Below are 19,252 nucleotides of genomic sequence, written 5' to 3'. Positions count from 1 at the left end.
TAGACTTTGCGCTACCGGAGACATGACCTATGGTCCATGTCACAAAGGGCAGGAAAGACTTTTTAGAGGTAATATTGTGTCCAACTCACAGATGCTACGAGCTGATTAACTCTCCTTTTTAAATCAAATCAAATCAAAATTTATTTATATAGCACATATTAAAACAACAGTGTTGACCATAGTGCTTCACAGTCAGTAAAAGCATGAGACAGTTAAAACAAACAATAAAAGAGGACAACAAACAATAGGTAACAACACAACAAGCTAGACCAGCCAACTAGACAGAATCAAAAGCCAAAGTAAAAAGATAAGTTTTAAGACGTGATTTAAAAGACTGGATAGACTCGGCAGTACGAATATGAACAGGGAGGTTATTCCAGAGTCTGGGTGCCACGGATGCAAAGGCCCGGTCACCTCTCGACTTCATTCGAGTCCTAGGTTGTGCTAGGAGCCTGTGATTGGACGATCTAAGTGCTCTGTTGGGATTGTATAAGTGGAGTAGTTCAGAGAGATAGCTGGGTGCTAAATTATTTAGAATTTTAAAAGTGAACAAAAGAATTTTAAAATCTATGCGATATTTAACAGGGAGCCAATGTAATTTGGCTAAAATTGGAGTTATGTGTTCATGGATTCTCGTACCTGTTAAAAGACGCGCAGCTGCATTTTGAATTAACTGAAGCCGGCAAAGAGAAGAGTGTTGGAGGCCCAAGTAGAGGGAGTTACAGTAGTCCAATCTGGATGTAATAAATGCGTGGATAAGCTTTTCAAGGTCCTTTAAAGGAAGGAACGGCTTTGCTTTGAAAATCTGACGCAACTGGTAAAAGTTGTTTTTTACCACAGTGGACACCTGTAACTTTAAAGTAACTTTAATTTAAAACACTTTTTAAATAATGACATTAATGGTAAAATGTTTATCAAGAACAATTTATTAATGAAAAGCAGGTATAACGTTGATAAACATTAGGAATCATATCAGTATTATTTGTGTGGTAGTTCCTCACAGTGACCACCGGAGGGCAGTGAACTCTTATTACAATCTATAGTCAACAGGACAAAAACACCACAGAGCAGTTTCTGTTCTACACACGTCTGTTCATCATCAAACACTCTGCATTAAAAGTATTTAATATGCTGTAAGCTAGAATATGATATCAAAAATAGTTTAATCACAAAGTAAATCAAACAAAAGAAGTTCAGATGATGATGTTTCTGGAGTAACTATCCCATCACCTGATCTGTAAAAGTGATGATGTCACAAAATCAGACAACGGATTAGAACAGAGCTCTTCTAGCAGCTTTTATCTGAATAATAACATCACATTTGTTCCTGTATTGATGTGATGATGAGAAGAAATGAGGCCTCTGATACATTTATCAGCTATAGTAGGATAATGGCTCAAATATGCAGCTGCAACATGATTTGGTTTCAGTATATTAATATTTAATGATTTAAACTATTTTCATTTGTACTCTTAAGCTTCATTCATCTTTAATTTTTAAATTCACACTGATGTGTTCAAACCAAGAGCCTTGACAAACACCTTCTCAGCATCATCAGCGAGCTCGTTGAGGATCGATTTCAGAATTGTGTAGGTTGTGGCGAAAGAGAGACCCATTGCTAATGGGATTCCAACAATGGGAATAAATCTGGATACTTCCTCTGCTGCAATTAATGTAGCTGTGCGTCCCACTTGGGTCACAACCTTCATGAGGAGCTCTATAGTTATTTTTGCTGCAGCCAGTGGTGAAAGGATGACGGCACACAAATCAGCGTAGGGCACACCTGTTCTGTCAGACAGTCTCGCCAGAGACGGGACATCGAGACCAAACGCATGAACATAATGTGTGACAGCACCAGCCAGCACAGCAACATCAACAGCAATAGAAAGTCCAGGAACTGGAACAGCTGCTCCAAGTGCAGACAGAGTGGCCAACCAATATAATCGGCGCTTGAAAGATTTTTTCTTCTTGATGATGATCTCTGGGTTGATGTTGGGCATGACGAACAGCAGAGTGTCCCTCTTGTTTTTAGGAAGGTCTCTCTCTAAGGTCTGCTGTAACAGAGGGAAGTCATACAGGTGGAGCTCAAAGGTGGACACCAGGAAGACCTGCGGAGACTTGATGCCTAATCCGCTGAGTCCTGTTTCACAGAAGAAACACATGTCAACATTATATAAATCTATAAAGTGATCAAACTCAGCTCTAAGTGATCAGGAACTCACCTTGAACACAGTCTTCTCTGATCTTTGTAAGAGTCTCCTCTTCATTGAAGTCTTTCTTTCTTTTCTCATCACGTATGTTGTTGTCGATCTTTGTACGAACAAAGTAGAACTTTTTCTTCATCTTCTGAATCTCCTTTGCGAGTTTCACATCATTTTCTCTGAAGCGAGTGTCTGAGATGATGATGAAGAAGTCAAACTTCTGAAATCCAACAAGCTTCAGGTACTTCTTAGCTGGAAAGTTGGTGGTGCCGATTCCAGGAAGATCCCAAAAAGTAACATTGGGATAGTTTGGATGGGGGTACGGTGTGACCTCTGAGGTGGTTTCTGTAACACCAGTAGGAGCAGCTCCCTCCTCATCATCACATAGTCCCCTGAAGGCATTAACAAAGGTGGATTTCCCTGAGCCAGATTCTCCTGTGATGGCGATATTTAGTGGGATATTATTTTGTTGTTTTAAATTTTCTTGAATCTTTGCAGCTGCTGCAGCAGTGTCGTTGTTCTGCAGGGCTTCTTTAACTCCAGGAATGTCTTCCATATATAAGTCATCTGGGTCCTCCATGCTGATCCTTAAACAGAAGAAGAAAACCTGAGAAAACTTCACTTCTATCCTGGACTAAAGAATATATATATATATATATATATATATATATATATATATATATATATATATATATATATATATAGCCGATCCATAGAGGCTGGGGTCTATCACACCAGGCAAGACCCCAGGTGCAGGCTGTGTAAAGATGCCCCAGAGACAATCCAGCACATAACAGCAGGGTGCAAGATGCTAGCAGGCAAGGCATACATGGAACGCCATAACCAGGTGGCCGGCATAGTGTACAGGAACATCTGTGCCGAGTATAACCTGGAAGTCCCGAGGTCAAAATGGGAGATGCCCCCAAGGGTGGTGGAGAATGACCGAGCTAAGATCCTGTGGGACTTCCAGATAGAGACGGACAAAATGGTGGTGGCTAACCAATCGGACATAGTGGTGGTAGACAAACAGAAGAAGACGGCCGTAGTGATCGATGTAGCGGTTCCAAGTGACAGCAATATCAGGAAGAAGGAACACGAGAAGCTGGAGAAATACCAAGGGCTCAGAGAAGAGCTCGAGAGGATGTGGAGGGTGAAGGTAACGGTGGTCCCCGTGGTAATCGGAGCACTAGGTGAGGTGACTCCCAAGCTAGGCGTGTGGCTACAGCAGATCCCGGGAACAACATCGGAGATCTCTGTCCAGAAGAGCGCAGTCCTGGGAACAGCTAAGATACTGCGCAGGACCCTCAAGCTCCCAGGCCTCTGGTAGAGGACCCGAGCTTGAGGGATAAACCGCCCGCAGGGGCGTGCTGGGTGTTTTTTATATATATATATATACATATATATATATATATATATATATATGTATATATATATATATACATATATATATATATATATATATATATATATACATATATATATATATATATATATATATATACATATATATATATATATATATATATATATATATATATATATGTATGTATATATATACATATACACACATACATATATACACATACATATATATGCCACAGCTCGGCTTGTCCCGGCCCCGAGGAGGAGGCTCCCCCACTGCACTATAGCTTCACCAGTAGCAAAGCAAACACTGTGACCGCCGGCCTCTAACTCTCTGCTGTCTTCACACAGGTTCAACAAAAGGAGCTGCTCCCAACTCAGAGGGAACTGCACTGACAGGAGAGCTGGAGTTGGGCTGGACCAGGACATTAGGAGTGCCTGTTGACAGAGGTGGAGCAGGTGTCCTGTCTTTCTGACATACCTGCTTCAAGCGTCCTCCAGGGCTCTTGGAGGACGGGGCTGTGGCCCCTCCACACCCTCTAGCAGATCATTACATGAAGGAACCTTTTAAATACAAGCGCGCTCACGTTCACAGGTGTACACACGGGTGCTCACACACACAAACAACACCCTTTTTGGCTCCTACCTCAAAGCACACTGTGCGCTGTCGATCTTACGTGCTGCACAATAATGTTTAATATTTAGTATTTACTGTTATATTCACATAGATTATCACGATGATGTTGGTTATTATGTTGCTCTCTTTTTTGCTTGTTTTCTCTTTTCTTTTTTCTCAACAGGTAATCCAGGTGATTGATACATATATTTATTTTTTGCCCCCCCCCCCCCTTATCACCGTTCCTCTTCCCCACTGTTTTTCTTTCCCTCCCTCTTTTTCTTTCTCCCTTTCCTTTCCCCCAGTCAGGTCCGTCCCGTATGTAGCAACTGAAAATAAGATAAAGTAAACAATAAAAACAATCAAATAGACCAATATGGTGTGGCCAGGATGGTCCACTTGGTAAAGTAAACCCGTTGGGCATCTTTCTCAGCCTTTAGACAATAATTCTGATGGCAAAACAACCAAATGGGTTAGGCGGGGAAAAAAAAAAAGAATAGAAATAGAAAGAAAGTGACTTTAGCTTAATTCATGAGATAAATTAAAATAACTTACACTAGATTCCTGCTGACGCTGAAAGTGAAGAGAGCAGCACACTGCAGTCAGTAACAATGGGAGCAGTTGCAGTTTCGCTTTGAGCTTTTGTAGTTAGTCACAAGAAAAAGCTCCACCCAAGATAAGAACGAATGAACCAATCAGCGAGTCTTCATGGGAGCCTCAGTAATATATGTTAAAACAGCTGATTTACAAGAAAGTCATGTTTCCACAGCAGAACTCTGAACTATAGAGTGGAGTGGAAAAATCACAAAAATTAAATTTTTATGTGCCTGTCACACTTTAATGTTTCAGATCATCAAACAAATTTAAGTATTTGGCAAAGAGAACACAAGCAAACACAAAATTCTATTTCTAAATGAAGGTGTTTGTTATGAAGGGGAAAAATCCAAACCTACATGGCCCTGTGTGAAAAAGTGTTTGCCCCCTCTTAAAATACCTGAAGTGCCTCAATGCTATGCTTTATATTAATAAGTGTCATATAATTATATAGTGTAGTATTGAATGGACGCAGCCCTGAAAATGAAGGCCTTAGACTGCGTGTCCTTTAGCTGGAGACTCACACCCACATTTGTCTGCAGGAGATGAAAACAGGAAAAACAGGAAACATCTGCCAGTGGAAACTTACTAGAAGGGAGTAGGGCAAGGTCACAGCCTCGCTGGAGCTGAGAAGAGAATAACCTCTGCAACGTGGCTACTGAATGTCTGTGTAACACTGGTGTTTAGACTACACTGTTAAAAAAAACATTCTAAAACAACGGTAATATTCCGGCAGCTGGGGCGCCAAAATACGACCGTGAAATAACAGAAAATAACTGTCCCATAAAAATACGGTTATTTCCAGTAATGAAAATACAATTAGTTGCACTAATTTGACATGGGATCTCGCCTTTTTCAAGTGCCGCTAAACATTAAATCAGGAACATTTTTACGCGATCAAACAATGAAATTACCTATAAACAAGGTCAATGAATGTGGAAATATGAATCATAATACGTAAATGTACAGAAATATACAGTTAACAGTTGGTTTAAATAATAATTGATTGCATGCCCTGGGACAGAGGCGAGGCTGCCATATCGCACCATTGGCCATCACTAGTAGGCGGTAGGTGAAGAGCCTTGACCACGGACACAATGACGGAGAGTGTCCGAGCCGGGGCGCGAACCAGTAACCTTTTGATCACAAGGCGAACTGCCAACTCTTGAGCCACGAATGGCCTAACTAGCAACGATAATAATACTTATGTGATGTAACACAAGCTTATAGGGATCATGTTATTGTCAGAGGTTGTGTGTGGAGGCGTGGAAGAGATGACCCAAACGCTGGACTCACGGTGCAGAAATGAAGAGGATTTATTGGAGGGTGAATGAACAAAACAGGAACGATGGAGTGACTGGCTGGCTGGCTGAAAGACTGGAAGAATGGCTGGCTGACTAACTGAACATACAGACGGAGGGACGACATGAACATCAACATCAATGACACGACAGAGAACTGGTGAAACCGAGGAACTTAAATACACAGGTTGAATGATGACAATGATTGGAAACAGGTGAGTACAGGGCTGAACATAATCTGACTAATGACACGGGAGACAAGCTGACACGGGAAAAAACAGGAAGTGAGAACATTAATGTGGCGAACTAAACTGAACATGAACAAACTGAAATCACTGGGTCAACGACCCAGGAACCCTGACAGTACCCCCCCCTTCAAAGGCCGGCACCCGACGGCCAAACGAAAAAGAACCAGAACAGGGCGGGCGGAGGGGGCCCAGGACGGAGGGACGGAGTCCACACAGAGACAGTTCAGGAGGGCGGCCACGTGGCCCGAGGCCGAGACGAGATAGTTCAGGGGGCCGACCATGCGGACGGCAACGGCGGCGACGTGGACACAGTTCGGGAGGCCGACCGTGCGGAAGGCAACGGCAGCAACGTGGACACAGTTCGGGAGGCCGACCGTGCGGAAGGCAACGGCGATGACTACAGCGCTGGTCCGGGGGCCGGCCGTGCGGAAGGCAACGGCGGCCACTCAGGCGAAGGAGACGACAGAGCAGTTCAGGGGGCCGACCGCGCGGAAGGCAACGGCGGCCACTCAGGCGAAGGAGACGACAGAGCAGTTCAGGGGGCCGACCGCGCGGAAGGCAGCGGCGGCAGCGAAGGAGACGACAGAGCAGTTCAGGGGGCCGACCGCGCGGAAGGCAGCGGCGGCTCTCCAGTGAAAGGTGTGCTGGCCATGGCCCGGTGGGCACAGGACCAGACGAGGCAGGACCAGGCGATGACGGGGCCGGACCAGGCGAAGCACAGGCTGGAGCTGCAGCAGGCGAAACAAAAGCCAGAGTCGAGGCTGGGCCAGACGAGGACGAAGGCTCTGAGGCTGGAGCCAGACCAGGCGGAGCAGAAGCAGAGGCCGACGCCAGACCGGGCGACGTTGAAGGCGATGCAGAGGCCGGACCAGGCGTGGGTGCAGCTGAGGCAGAGGCCGGACCGGGCGTGGGTGCAGCTGAGGCAGAGGCCGGACCGGGCGAAGCAGAAGCCGAGGCCGGACCAGGCGAAGCTGAAGCCTCTGGCTGGAGACAGGCTGGGCCAGCGGGTGCGGAAACCTCTGGCTGAGGAGCGGCCGGGCCAGCGGGTGCGGAAACCCCTGGCTGAGGAGCGGCCGGGCCAGCGGGTGCGGAAACCCCTGGCTGAGAAGCAGGAGAGCTCACAGCTGGCTCTGGGTGCTGTGGCTGCAGGTCCGGGAACTGAACAGGATGGTAGACGGGCGACTGGGCTACGGACTGGACAGGGGCAGACTGGACTACAGGTGAGTGGACAGGAGCAGACTGAGCTACAGGTGAGTGGACAGGAGCAGACTGAGCTACAGGTGAGTGGACTGACGGGGCTGGAAGCTGAACAGCAGGTGAGGGAACTGACTGGAGTGAAAGCTGAACAGCAGGTGAGGGAACTGACTGGAGCGAAAGCTGAACAGCAGGTGAGGGAACTGACTGAATTGAAAGCTGAACAGCAGGTGAGGGAACTGACTGGAGCGAAAGCTGAACAGCAGGTGAGGGAACTGACTGAATTGAAAGCTGAACAGCAGGTGAGGGAACTGACTGGAGCGGAGATGCTAAGGGATGAACAGAGGTAGGCGAGGCTGACGACGGAGCTGAGGTTGGTGTGGCTAATGGCTGAGCTACAGACTGAGCTAGTGACGGGGATAAAATTACGGCTTGGGCTAGTAAGGCTGGTGCCTGGGCAGGGGACAGTTCAGCTAATCTAACTAGGGATAGTGCGAGGGCGTGAAAGGCTGGGTCAGGAGGTGGATGAAGTGGTGACGTAGCAGGTGAACCGGTTAGCTCTTCCAAGTCTCTAGGGAGGTCAGGCTGGGTTCTGGCTGCCCTCAGCCTGGGCGCTGGGACGGGCACGGAAGGTGGCTGGACACCAGTCACCCCCACCTGAGAAACAGAAGCAGGTGTGGAAGTAGACCGGGTCGCAGCTGCCCTCCTCCTGAGAGCTGGCACTGGTGTGGGCGTGGACTGGGCCCCCATGCTGGTGGGAAATGGCTGAATAATGGGTGTGGAAATAGTGACGGTGTGTGTGTTACTGGCAGGTTTATTGGAGAAGGTTCGGGTTTTTCTGCCACCACTATTTACAGTCTTTGGAGAAGAGCAGAAAAACTCTTCCCAGTCCACGTCCTCGTCTAGGAGGGAGACTCCCCATGAATCAGAAGTGGGTCTATGGTGCGTTTCAAGTGAGTAATCAGATGGTGAGTGCGAAAAACAGTCACTGGAGCTCACCATCGGGAGTGGCTGAAAGTAGTCCGTTTTATGGCGGCGTGTGCGCCGCTTTCTTCGGGAAGAGACAGCAGGCGGGGTACACAGCCGAGCCTCTGGCACGGGAGCCTCCATTGAGCCGAGGTGGTAGGCAGAGCCGCTGTGCCATGGCGAGGTTGAAGGTCCGGTGAGTAAAACGGCTGGCGGGCGAGCGAGGAGCGGAGCAGCAGGAGAGCGAGCGGCCGAAGCTTGGCCTGCGACGCCCACTCTCCGCGGCGAACGCTCCGATGCAGGTGAGGCAGCAGGTGGAGGACCGCGGCGTCTCCGAGGCCCGCCCAGAGCCAGACGAGTCCCCTCAAAGACGTGCTCCCTCTCTGAGAAGAGCCGCTGTTTCCACCTGAGCTTCTCCGCCCAAATGGAGAGCGCTGCGTCCTGCCGCTCGTAAAGGTCCGAGTCCGCTGGGTCAAAAGCGTGTCTTCTTGGCACGGGTCGTGTCATTCTGTCAGAGGTTGTGTGTGGAGGCGTGGAAGAGATGACCCAAACGCTGGACTCACGGTGCAGAAATGAAGAGGATTTATTGGAGGGTGAATGAACAAAACAGGAACGATGGAGTGACTGGCTGGCTGGCTGAAAGACTGGAAGAATGGCTGGCTGACTAACTGAACATACAGACGGAGGGACGACATGAACATCAACATCAATGACACGACAGAGAACTGGTGAAACCGAGGAACTTAAATACACAGGTTGAATGATGACAATGATTGGAAACAGGTGAGTACAGGGCTGAACATAATCTGACTAATGACACGGGAGACAAGCTGACACGGGAAAAAACAGGAAGTGAGAACATTAATGTGGCGAACTAAACTGAACATGAACAAACTGAAATCACTGGGTCAACGACCCAGGAACCCTGACAGTTATATACTTTTCCATAGCATTACATTTGAATTCGATCTTTCAAATAACGGACAGATATTTGTGAGATCATGATACATTTGTGAATGTATTTTAACAATCTAAATATGCATATGTACAGACAGATACATTTAATAGTCATGACAATTATGTTGTATTACATTACAGTGATTTAACGTTAATTTACATTCAAAATGTGAAGTCAAAGTCTATTTACGTAACTTTAATGATACTCTAGAAGAACAGAACATTACTGTGAAATGCAGTAAAATACCTTCATATTAGGGTTTTTTCCTACGGTCGCAGCCATACCCGCGACCTTGTTGTTAGTTCACATTCATTGGCCGATGCTTAGCGTCATGTTATTTATATTAATTGCAACTCCTACCTCTACATTTCTTTTTCAAAATATATAATTAGTGTTATGGCCCTGTCCATAATCTGTTTTGGTGGCTGTTGTTGTCTGTGCCTTTAAGTCTTTGCAGGTCCCGGAGTGGATGAGCTGATGGCTGCTGATTGGCCCCCTGGCCATGTGATCTTCTTCAAATCCCTCACCAGCAGTTGTCCTGGGGCAGCCACTGACAGCAGCAGCAGACCTGACCCTGGCCTCTGTTACGGATTCAAATATTGGGGATGGAGACAAGAGAAAAAACCACAATAACAATACTGGTCCGGCCGGGTTAAGTCAAACGATGATTTTAATGAACACATGCGTGGGAGATGGACACTGTATGCAGACAGCCTCGGATCTCAAAATGGTGGAGCATTGCTCAAACTCTTATAGCCTCTGGTGCCTCCACCTTATCATAAAAAGCCTAAACATTCACATGCTTTCTCTCACACAGCGCCTAAGCTACGACCTTGGCTCCCCGTCTATCTGCTCCTGCTGAGATGGGGCAGAAAACTCCAGTATATTCTGTTCTCTTCTATCCATCCATCCATCCATCTTCATCCGCTTTATCCGGAGCCGGGTCGCGGGGGCAGCAGCCTAAGCAAAGAGGCCCAGACCTCCCTCTCCCCAGCCACCTCCTCCAGCTCATCCGGGGGAACACCAAGGCGTTCCCAGGCCAGCCAAGAGATATAATCTCTCCAGCGTGTCCTGGGTCTGCCCCGGGGCCTCCTCCCGGTGGGACATGCCTGGAACACCTCACCCAGGAGGCGCCCAGGGGGCATCCTTGTCAGATGCCCGAACCACCTCAGCTGGCTCCTTTCGATGTGGAGCAGCAGCTGCTCTACTCTGAGCCCCTCCCGGATGGCCGAACCTCTCACCCTATCTCTAAGGGAGAGGCCAGCCACCCTTCGGAGGAAGCTCATTTCCGCCGCTTGTATCCGCGATCTCGTTCTTTCGGTCACTACCCACAGCTCGTGGCCATAGGTGAGGGTAGGGACGTAGATCGACCGGTAAATTGAGAGCTTCGCTTTTACACTCAGCTCCCTCTTCACCACGACGGACCGGTGCAGCGTCCGCATTACTGCAGCCGCAGCCCCAATCCGTCTGTCGATCTCCGGCTCCCTTCTCCCATCACTCGCGAGAAATCCTGTCCATAAAAATTATGAACAGAACCGGAGACAAAGGGCAGCCCTGGCGGAGCCCATCACCCACCGGGAACGAGTCCGACTTATTGCCGGCAATGCGAACCAAGCTCTTGCAACGGTTGTATAGGGATCGAATGGCCCGTAGCAATGGGCCAGACACCCCATACTCCCGCAACACCTCCCACAGGACACCCCGAGGGACACGGTCGAATGCCTTCTCCAAGTCCACAAAACACATGTAGACTGGTTGGGCAAACTCCCATGCACCCTCAAGTATCCTGGAGAGGATAAAGAGCTGGTCCAGTGTTCCGCGACCAGGACGAAAACCGCATTGTTCCTCCTGTATCCGAGGTTCGACTAGCGGATGAACTCTCCTTTCCAGCACCCTGGCATAGACTTTCCCAGGGAGGCTGAGGAGTGTGATCCCCCTGTAGTTGGAACACACCCTCCGGTCCCCCTTCTTAAAGATGGGGACCACCACCCCGGTCTGCCAGTCCACAGGTACTGCCCCTGATCTCCACGCAACATTGCAGAGGCGTGTCAACCAGGACAGCCCTACAACGTCCAGAGCCTTCAGGAACTCGGGGCGGACCTCATCAACACCAGGGGCTCTGCCACCAAGGAGTTGTTTAACTGCCTCAGTGACCTCGCCCCCAGAAATTGGCGGGTCATTCCCCTCATCCCCAGACTCTGCTTCCTCCTCGGAAGACGTGTCAGTGGGATTAAGGAGGTCCTCGAAGTATTCCTTCCACCGCCTGACAATTTTCTCAGTCGACGTCAGCAGCGCTCCGCCAGCACTATACACAGTGCAGGTAGAGCACCGCTTTCCCCTCCTGAGACGCCTGACGGTTTGCCAGAATCTCTTCGAGGCAGTCCGAAAGTCTTTTTCCATGGCCTCTCCGAACTCCTCCCACACCCGAGTTTTTGCTTCAGCCACTGCCCCCACAGTCTCCCTCGGAATGCTGTTGAAGCTCTGCCGGAGGTGTGCGTTGAAGATCTCGCGGACTGGGGCCTCTGCTAGACGTTCCCAGCACACCCTCACTACGCGTTTAGGTGCACCAGGTCTGTCCAGCGTCCTCCCCCGGCACCTGATCCAACTCACCACCAGGTGGTGATCAGTTGACAGCTCAGCCCCTCTCTTTACCCGAGTGTCCAGAACATATGGTCGCAGGTCTGCTGATACGATTACAAAATCGATCATCGACCTACGGCCTAGAGCGTCCTGGTGCCTCGTGTTCTCTTCTAATCAGACAAATAAGGCAATGACTTTCTGCAAACAGTATTTCTCATAACTCAGCAGTATAATGCATCATAAAACAATATCATTCATCCACAATAAATCAGCAGTCTAATGTAATGCAAATCAGTTTAACTAATGCAATAGTTATCGGCTTCTTCTAATTCAGGAGAATAATGCCAACTAAAACTACATAATAATTCCCAATCTTTAATTAGGGGTCTAACATGGCATAAAATAATATTATAATCTAACAATTCCCCCTGATGATTAGAATAATGACCTCACCAACACCCTTTAATTCAGTGTGGCCGGGTTCATCTCTTCTCACTCCTGAGGTCCTTTGTCCCCCTGATGGGCGAACCATATGTGAGATGACCTCTGTGTTTGCGCAGTTCAGATAAAAGAAAAACTATTATTCCAACAATAGCAGGTACAGATGACACTCTCCAGTTCTCCCACAGCTTTATTTGGTGCTACCTTATACCCTCCAGACGTACTCAGACTAGAACCTCTGTCCAAGGAGCTTTTAGCCTTTATTTTATTGCTGCAGCTACCAGTGTCGTCCAGTTGGGTGATCCTCTGCTCTTCATTCTTCAACCTTAGGGGTTAGACAACCCTTCAGTCGTGGCACAGATCAGGGGATTATTCTGCCCCGATTTCAAACAACGATCTGTGTATCCTCCAGAAAAAGGAACAGGAAGGTGTCCCCCTTTTTGCCCAAGAGCCTCTCGAACCTCGTTGGTCTGGTGTTCCTGGATTTCCGCCAACCCCTTCATGGTTATCGCTGTGTTTATGGGATCCATCCTTTTGTGGTGACTAGCTGGAGCCCAAACGCCATGACCCTTGGACCCAGTTGGTGTCTTGGCAGTCACTGTGTCTGTCTCTGCTGCGGAGGATCCTCGTATATCTGTGACCTCGTCTGGTGTCTGTTCCTTTCTCTGTAAGAGACAGAAAACCAAAACACCTCTCTTCCTAACCCTAATAATCTAATGTTGTTATCTACTGACCTTCTAGTGATTCAGAATTGGTTTAAAAACATTCAGAATGTCCCAGGGACTTATTCTAATCATATCCTATGTGTGTGTAAGCGTGTTTGCATTTAGCCCCCTGCACTCAAAGTCAATACCTACAATATATCAGTCCGGACCATCACGCCGAACGAAGCTTATGACCTTCAAAAGACCAAGTGCCAACTCATTATAAGCACATTTGCAAGGTGTGTCTGAAAATTATTGAAACCACTCTTTTTAACAAAAGACAAACAAATTAACAAATCTTCTAAACGCTATTCAGTTCATTTCAATGATTAATGCTTAAACATGGACGTGATGATCTATGCTTCTCACTGATTCTCTACAAAGGACCAGAAACTTCTCGGACCGCTATTAGCTTAAGCTTTACCATACCTAAGGTATTAAAGACACAAATAAAGTTATAAAAAGTTATGTTAAAACTCAACTTCCCCCCCCCCCCTTTTTTGACACATCCCAATGTGTCAAATCAACGGAGCTAGAACATTCAAAAAAAAAAAAGTTAGGCAGCTACAAGGTTTCCCAGATTGTTATGGTGATCTGCGTGTAATGTTCTGACTCAGGTATTTAATATTTTAATAAATGTCGTTTAATTAACTGCCACTATGTAAACTAACCAAAAGACCTAATTCAAGAAAAGATCACAAAGAATAACATGATATCAGTGTTTTGTAAGCGCGTGCGGCCCTCTATGCTCGAAGCCTTTTCCCTCAATAGATCAGTCAGACATTCACGCTAACTGTAGCTTTTAACCCTTATTAACTTGAGCACAACTCTACAATGAGCAACAAATCGCGATATGTATAAAAATGATCATGGTTACACCTGCAATGAAAAATTATATCATTATCCTAACACCTGTAAATAGAAGATTCATCAGAGGTTATAACAATCACAGGAACACAAATGTTAGTATAAGGTCAAAAGCTTCAATAAATGATCATTGATGCAATGCTTGTTGCATGATTCTCATACAATAATAATGCTGATATTAAAATAACAGTAAAACACCCCCTTTTATCCCGTTTCACTTGACCCATAAACGTGTATAGATGCCTCTTTTAAATTTTATTTCCCCCTGGTTTCTCCCTCACTGACCACAGCAGGGGGATCTTAGTTTTGACTCAGCCATGAATCCAGCTCACCTGATTCATCAGTGAGCTCCACCATCACTGGCATCTGACAGGGTGGCGCTGCATACTCTTCCTTTAATGTCACTATTTTCAACCTGTTAATTAGAGTGCTTAAACCTGAAGTTGACTACGTCCACAACAAGTCAATACAGCTGTAAATGTGGCCAATTATCAATCTATTACCAATCAATAACAACAGATAACTTCTATTTTATGCATGCTTTTAATCAACCACTCACCCAGAGGATCTCCAATCCCAGGAAATTCCTTCTCCTCATTTAATGAGTCTGTCCTCCTTCCATGCCCCGGTAACTGGTCCATCTAGAGCCATATGATCTCAAAATATACATACAACAAGCCAAACCACACCTTGGTCACACCAACCCTTTTCCGCCCCGAAGATGTCCAACGCCATCTTAGTCTGGACTGCCAAAGGTGACTTTAACGCTGACTGTTCTGACAATCCATTTTATAACGTTTCCTGGTCAGATTTGCCAATCTCTGCACCAGGGTTTTAATCGTTTTGCCATTTTCATTAGTTGTTATTTTTATTTAGTTTCGACTCCAGATTTTCAATTTTTACCAGTTGTAATTAGTTTTTACCAATTCTTTGCTAGTTTAGTCTAGTTTTTATTCTCTGAAAATCCTTAGTTTCAGTTTAGTTTTAGTTGTGTTTTGCAAAAATTAAGTGTAACAAAATCTCAGTTCCATCATATCAATCATGCTCTTCTGGTTATCCTTGGGTGTTGAGACTAATAACTATTAACTCTTGCCGCACAGAGTGTTCCTAATTTTGGTTGAAGTGAATTGATAACCTTTTTGAAGGCAATTGATTCACACATTTATTTAGATGTCCCAGTCCTGTTGTCTCGGGATACATCACGCTGCCTTATCTGGGGTTAGCTGTTTTCTGGGGATGCGGTTTGAGTGGGGGAGCTCCTCAAGGAGGGGGAGTGTGCTCCCCCTGATGAGCTCTTCAAGGTAAGCTAGGTTAACCTTCTTGTGTGAGCTTTTCAAGTGCACTTCGAGGTTTGTGGGATTTTTAGTTTTATACATGTCCCTCATAACCCCCTAATCACCCAATATTTCATTTTTGCACACTGTAGTACACATTTAGTTTTTGCTTGTAGCTCTCATACTCTACTTGCCACTCCTCTAAGTCCTGATGTTTCTTAGAGAGGACAACAGTATCTTTAAAATTATATCACATGTGTGGGGGTGTGGCCTTGCCAATTGTTTTTCTTTTTTTTTTTTAACTCAGGTTTTGATTAATTTTTAAAAATAAACATCTAGTAAATAATTCGAGGGGTCTTTAAGGATTAAGCTTATTTAGTTTCACGGAGAACATGACTAATTTATTAATGTGTGCTCTACACATTGGGACTTTGTACTTATATTTATTTCACTTTTTCCTAATAGACAACTCTTTGACAAAGGCAGAGAGAATTCATAATTCAGGGGGAATTCATAGCAGAATAATTGAGCGAGATTCAAACATAGATTCTTCTGAGGATGTGAGTCATGTGAGCCAGATACGAGAGGGTCACAACCCAATAAGAACCACACAAAGATTATCGAGATGCAGTGGCAGATGTAATAGAGAAAAACACAGGGCCACCTGAAAACTGTCATCCTATCTGGTCCAAAACCAACATGTAGGAGAATCTGGAATTTTTGATTTTGAGTTAAAAATAAAATATGGGTAAAATGCAGAAATGTTTTCCAGTAAAGTAAAAATAAGAGTCGCAATTATAGCTGACTCCATGACACCTAATTGTTTCTACAAGATCACGTCGTTGCTAAAAGTTATCAGTGATCTCAATGTGCGAACAGAACTCCCAGTATCTGGAGTTCAAGCTCCTCTTGGCTGAGAAACCTGGGACAAACATGTGAACAAGACCTGAATAATACCAATAATGAAAAGTTCTCTCCGAAAATCAAGAAAAGGAAGCCCTAATCAGATAAGAGTGTAGCAAAATATGGTTCACTCCACTTGCCTGACATGGTTAACAGTCCAAGGCATTTCAGTTGTAGAATGGTTGGGTGCAACAGTAAAACATATGTGAGATGTGGGAAGTGCCAAATGTTCCTTTGTGTCTCCAAATAAAAATCACAGTACTTCCTCAGATATCATAAATGAATTGGCTTTTGTGAAATAGAAAGCCCAGTGCAATCACTTGTTCCTGAACCAATGGCTTACAGCTAGTGAAGTGTCAGTGACTTCTAAGTTGATCCCTGATCTACATTTTTATGATAATGTTATATAAATAAGTTTTAATATCCTGCTTACAAAAATTTCAGAGGAACATGTAATCTTCTTAAATAGCTCTTGAATGTTGTTAGTTTCACATTCGTGATCAATGAACTCCCCTTGTGCACTGTAGTGCACATGTTGTAAAATTTAAATAAAATTAATTAAAAACAATTTTGTTTTTGTAATGTGTTTATTTTACCGTCCCAACACTCTTGATTTATCTTAAAAAGAAAAAAGAAAAAGAAAAAGAAAAAATGAAAATACTTATCAATGCAACTAAACACATTTTGCTATAAATCTAGTTAATTTTAGTTAGTTTTGTGAACATTCATTACAGTTTTAGTTAGTTTTCCTTTTTGTCTTGATTTTATTTCCGTTAACGCAAATTTTCAACTTCTAGTTTTCGTTATTTCATTTGTTGTCTTTGATAATAATAACCTTGCTCTGCACCCTGGAATAAACATAATCAACTTGATCAACATTTTGCTGCGTGTCAATTCACCATCTTATCGATTCAAGTGCTCCATCCTTACGTGGTTTGTGACATTATGTTTATCTAAATCTCCACTTCGTCTCTAAATGTTTGAAGAATTTTTCAAGTTCGGGGTCAAATTTTGAGAATTTGACCATAAGTGAAAGTTATGGCGTTATCACCCCCTTTGGGGATTACCTTTTTCCAGTTTTGATGATATTCCTCCCCATTCTCTATTTTTTGCAAGTACCCCTCTTCGGTGGCGAGAAACTGTTGGTGTGGTCAAGCGGGTGCTGTACAAACAAAAGCTCAGGACAGAACAGTCACCAATCATGTACTTCATTCAAAATTAACATATATCGAACTTCATATTGATCCTCTGAGTGTAATGGTACATTTTAATTTGCACTTCTCAAAACTAAAAACAATATTCTCTTTATTTTACTCTTGTTCTTGTGCAGCACCACCCCGCAGCACATGCCCCTGTTATTCTATCTTACTTTTAAATTGTTGACTACTTCAAGAAAGCGCCCAAAAGACGGGGACCAGTGTTTATCATTACATATCTCCATTTTGAGTGTGGCTGTCTATCATTCCCCTGTTATTCATAGACCTCGGTGGAGGGTTTTTTTTTGGTTTTTTTTTACCTCTATAAAAATTAATTGACTCTTTACAGTGACCCACTATGGTTAATAATAACAACATGTTCAGTCATGAGTGGAATCCAACCTTTTCTTCACTTTAGCATTTAACATTCCCAACCATATAATATGATACATTAATCGAAACACAGTTATTAAACACAATTTTCTTAATGCAAACATCAGTAACTCAAAATTAGCAACCAAAGGGTTAAGTCTGCAGTTCACACTGCTGTGAAGCTACAGCCTCCCCCTTTGGTCTCTGTCATTCTTCTGTTCTTGCAAACAAAACAAAGCAAGACAAAACCTCCACCCTTCTTTTACAGGCTGGGTGAATTGTCTGTGGACATTCAATAATCCTAAAGTCGGCACCGTTTTTGTCTCAGTATCAAGTCAGTTAAAACTTTTAGTCGTCAGTCCGTGACAGTCCAGTCACATGCATACATCCACACACATTCATACCAGAAGTTGCTGATAATGGAGTCTCACGCGCAACCTATTCGAGCCTCCCTCACCAGCAAGATGACGTCATCATTTTAAAAGAAACAATTCCTTTTTTTAGGACTGGATTGACTCGCTGCAATCCTTTTAGGCTCAGGACTTCTCATTCGATCAGTGTCCCATATAAGTCAATTTCTCCCAAGCTCATTATAATCATGGAGAAAAAATACTTTGCGACTGTTTTCAATAAGAATATTTTATAGCGCTTTAAAGTTCAATCTCTCAGGCCTGGATTAAAGAGCTGATTTGTTAAATCAGGAACTCATAAAATACCAAAATATCACCACCGGTGGATCACACCTCTCAGATGTTCTTATCTCAGTGCACTGTAACAAAAGCACAAACAAACGTAACCAATAAAACACTCATATAATAACAGATACTGGGGCCCATTGCAAACATGTCCAAAGATCAACCCATCTTTCTCTCTCTTAGGGAAAGAGAACAATCCATACCTCACTGATAGAATCAACCTAGTGTCAAACAAAACCCAAAAATCAACCAAAACTTCACACACTATATTGTGTAGGCATACAGGCACCGTAACTCCTTTTTGCACTGACAAAAACATGTTGGATTAACTTAATTCAATAGTGGACACTGGTTGCACACAAATGCTTTGCTTTGGCAGAAACTTAAACAACTAAGTTAAATCAACACAACCTTTTCATATTCTCTCCGAAATAAAACTCACATCATTCACTCATCATTTTCGCTCTGTACCACTGCTCCTTATCAGGCTGTGTGAAGCACAATAAACAATTCAGTGGAGGCCTTGAGCCATACACAGACATCACGCACAGACATTGTTTTCACAACCAAACTACTTTAGACCCTGTCTCCTAAATCTACACAAATGCCCTCTGTGTGGCATGAAATGCATTTAACCAATAAACAATCAATGGCTTCTTATTGTTGTAACCGACTCCATATTTGGATGTTTGTGTGCAGCATTTGTTAGTAAAGCATTCTTCATTGCATCAGCGTGGGTGTGTGTGTGGATCACTTCTCAGTGAATTGAATCAGCATTTC

General features: G+C 44.7%; 1 protein-coding gene across 2 annotated transcripts; it reads right to left on the bottom strand.

The window, feature by feature from the left end:
* Positions 1 to 212: 212 nt before the first annotated feature.
* On the bottom strand, positions 213 to 4,922 carry LOC308389784 (interferon-inducible GTPase 5-like). Of its 2 annotated transcripts, none has more exons than XM_080871310.1 (3): positions 4,735 to 4,922; positions 2,223 to 2,782; positions 213 to 2,140 (listed from the first exon to the last, which is right to left on the bottom strand). In XM_080871310.1, the coding sequence occupies exons 2-3, from the start codon at positions 2,779 to 2,781 to the stop codon at positions 1,503 to 1,505; spliced, it is 1,197 nt and encodes a 398-aa protein (XP_080727436.1). In that variant the 5' UTR covers position 2,782; positions 4,735 to 4,922; the 3' UTR covers positions 213 to 1,502. The 2 variants fall into 2 exon arrangements, with proteins under 2 accessions (XP_080727436.1, XP_080727435.1); XM_080871309.1 differs by having other exon boundaries at positions 2,223 to 2,788; positions 4,735 to 4,921.
* Between the last annotated feature and the right edge of the window lie 14,330 nt (positions 4,923 to 19,252).

The sequence above is a fragment of the Rhamphochromis sp. 'chilingali' genome (assembly GCF_963969265.1).
Source record: "Rhamphochromis sp. 'chilingali' genome assembly, chromosome: 21".
In the NCBI taxonomy this organism is placed as follows: Eukaryota; Metazoa; Chordata; class Actinopteri; order Cichliformes; family Cichlidae; genus Rhamphochromis; species Rhamphochromis sp. 'chilingali'.
The sequence above is the reverse complement of the archived record's forward strand: the minus strand, read 5'-3'. Positions and strand labels throughout refer to the sequence as shown.

Bases quoted from the DNA above. Each gene is read 5' to 3' on its own strand.
- LOC308389784 (XM_080871310.1), bottom strand. From the start codon at position 2,781: ATGGAGGACCCAGATGACTTATATATGGAAGACATTCCTGGAGTTAAA. The intron at 2,141-2,222 runs GTGAGTTCCTGA...TCTGTGAAACAG, and splicing joins CAGAGAAGACTGTGTTCAAG to GACTCAGCGGATTAGGCATC.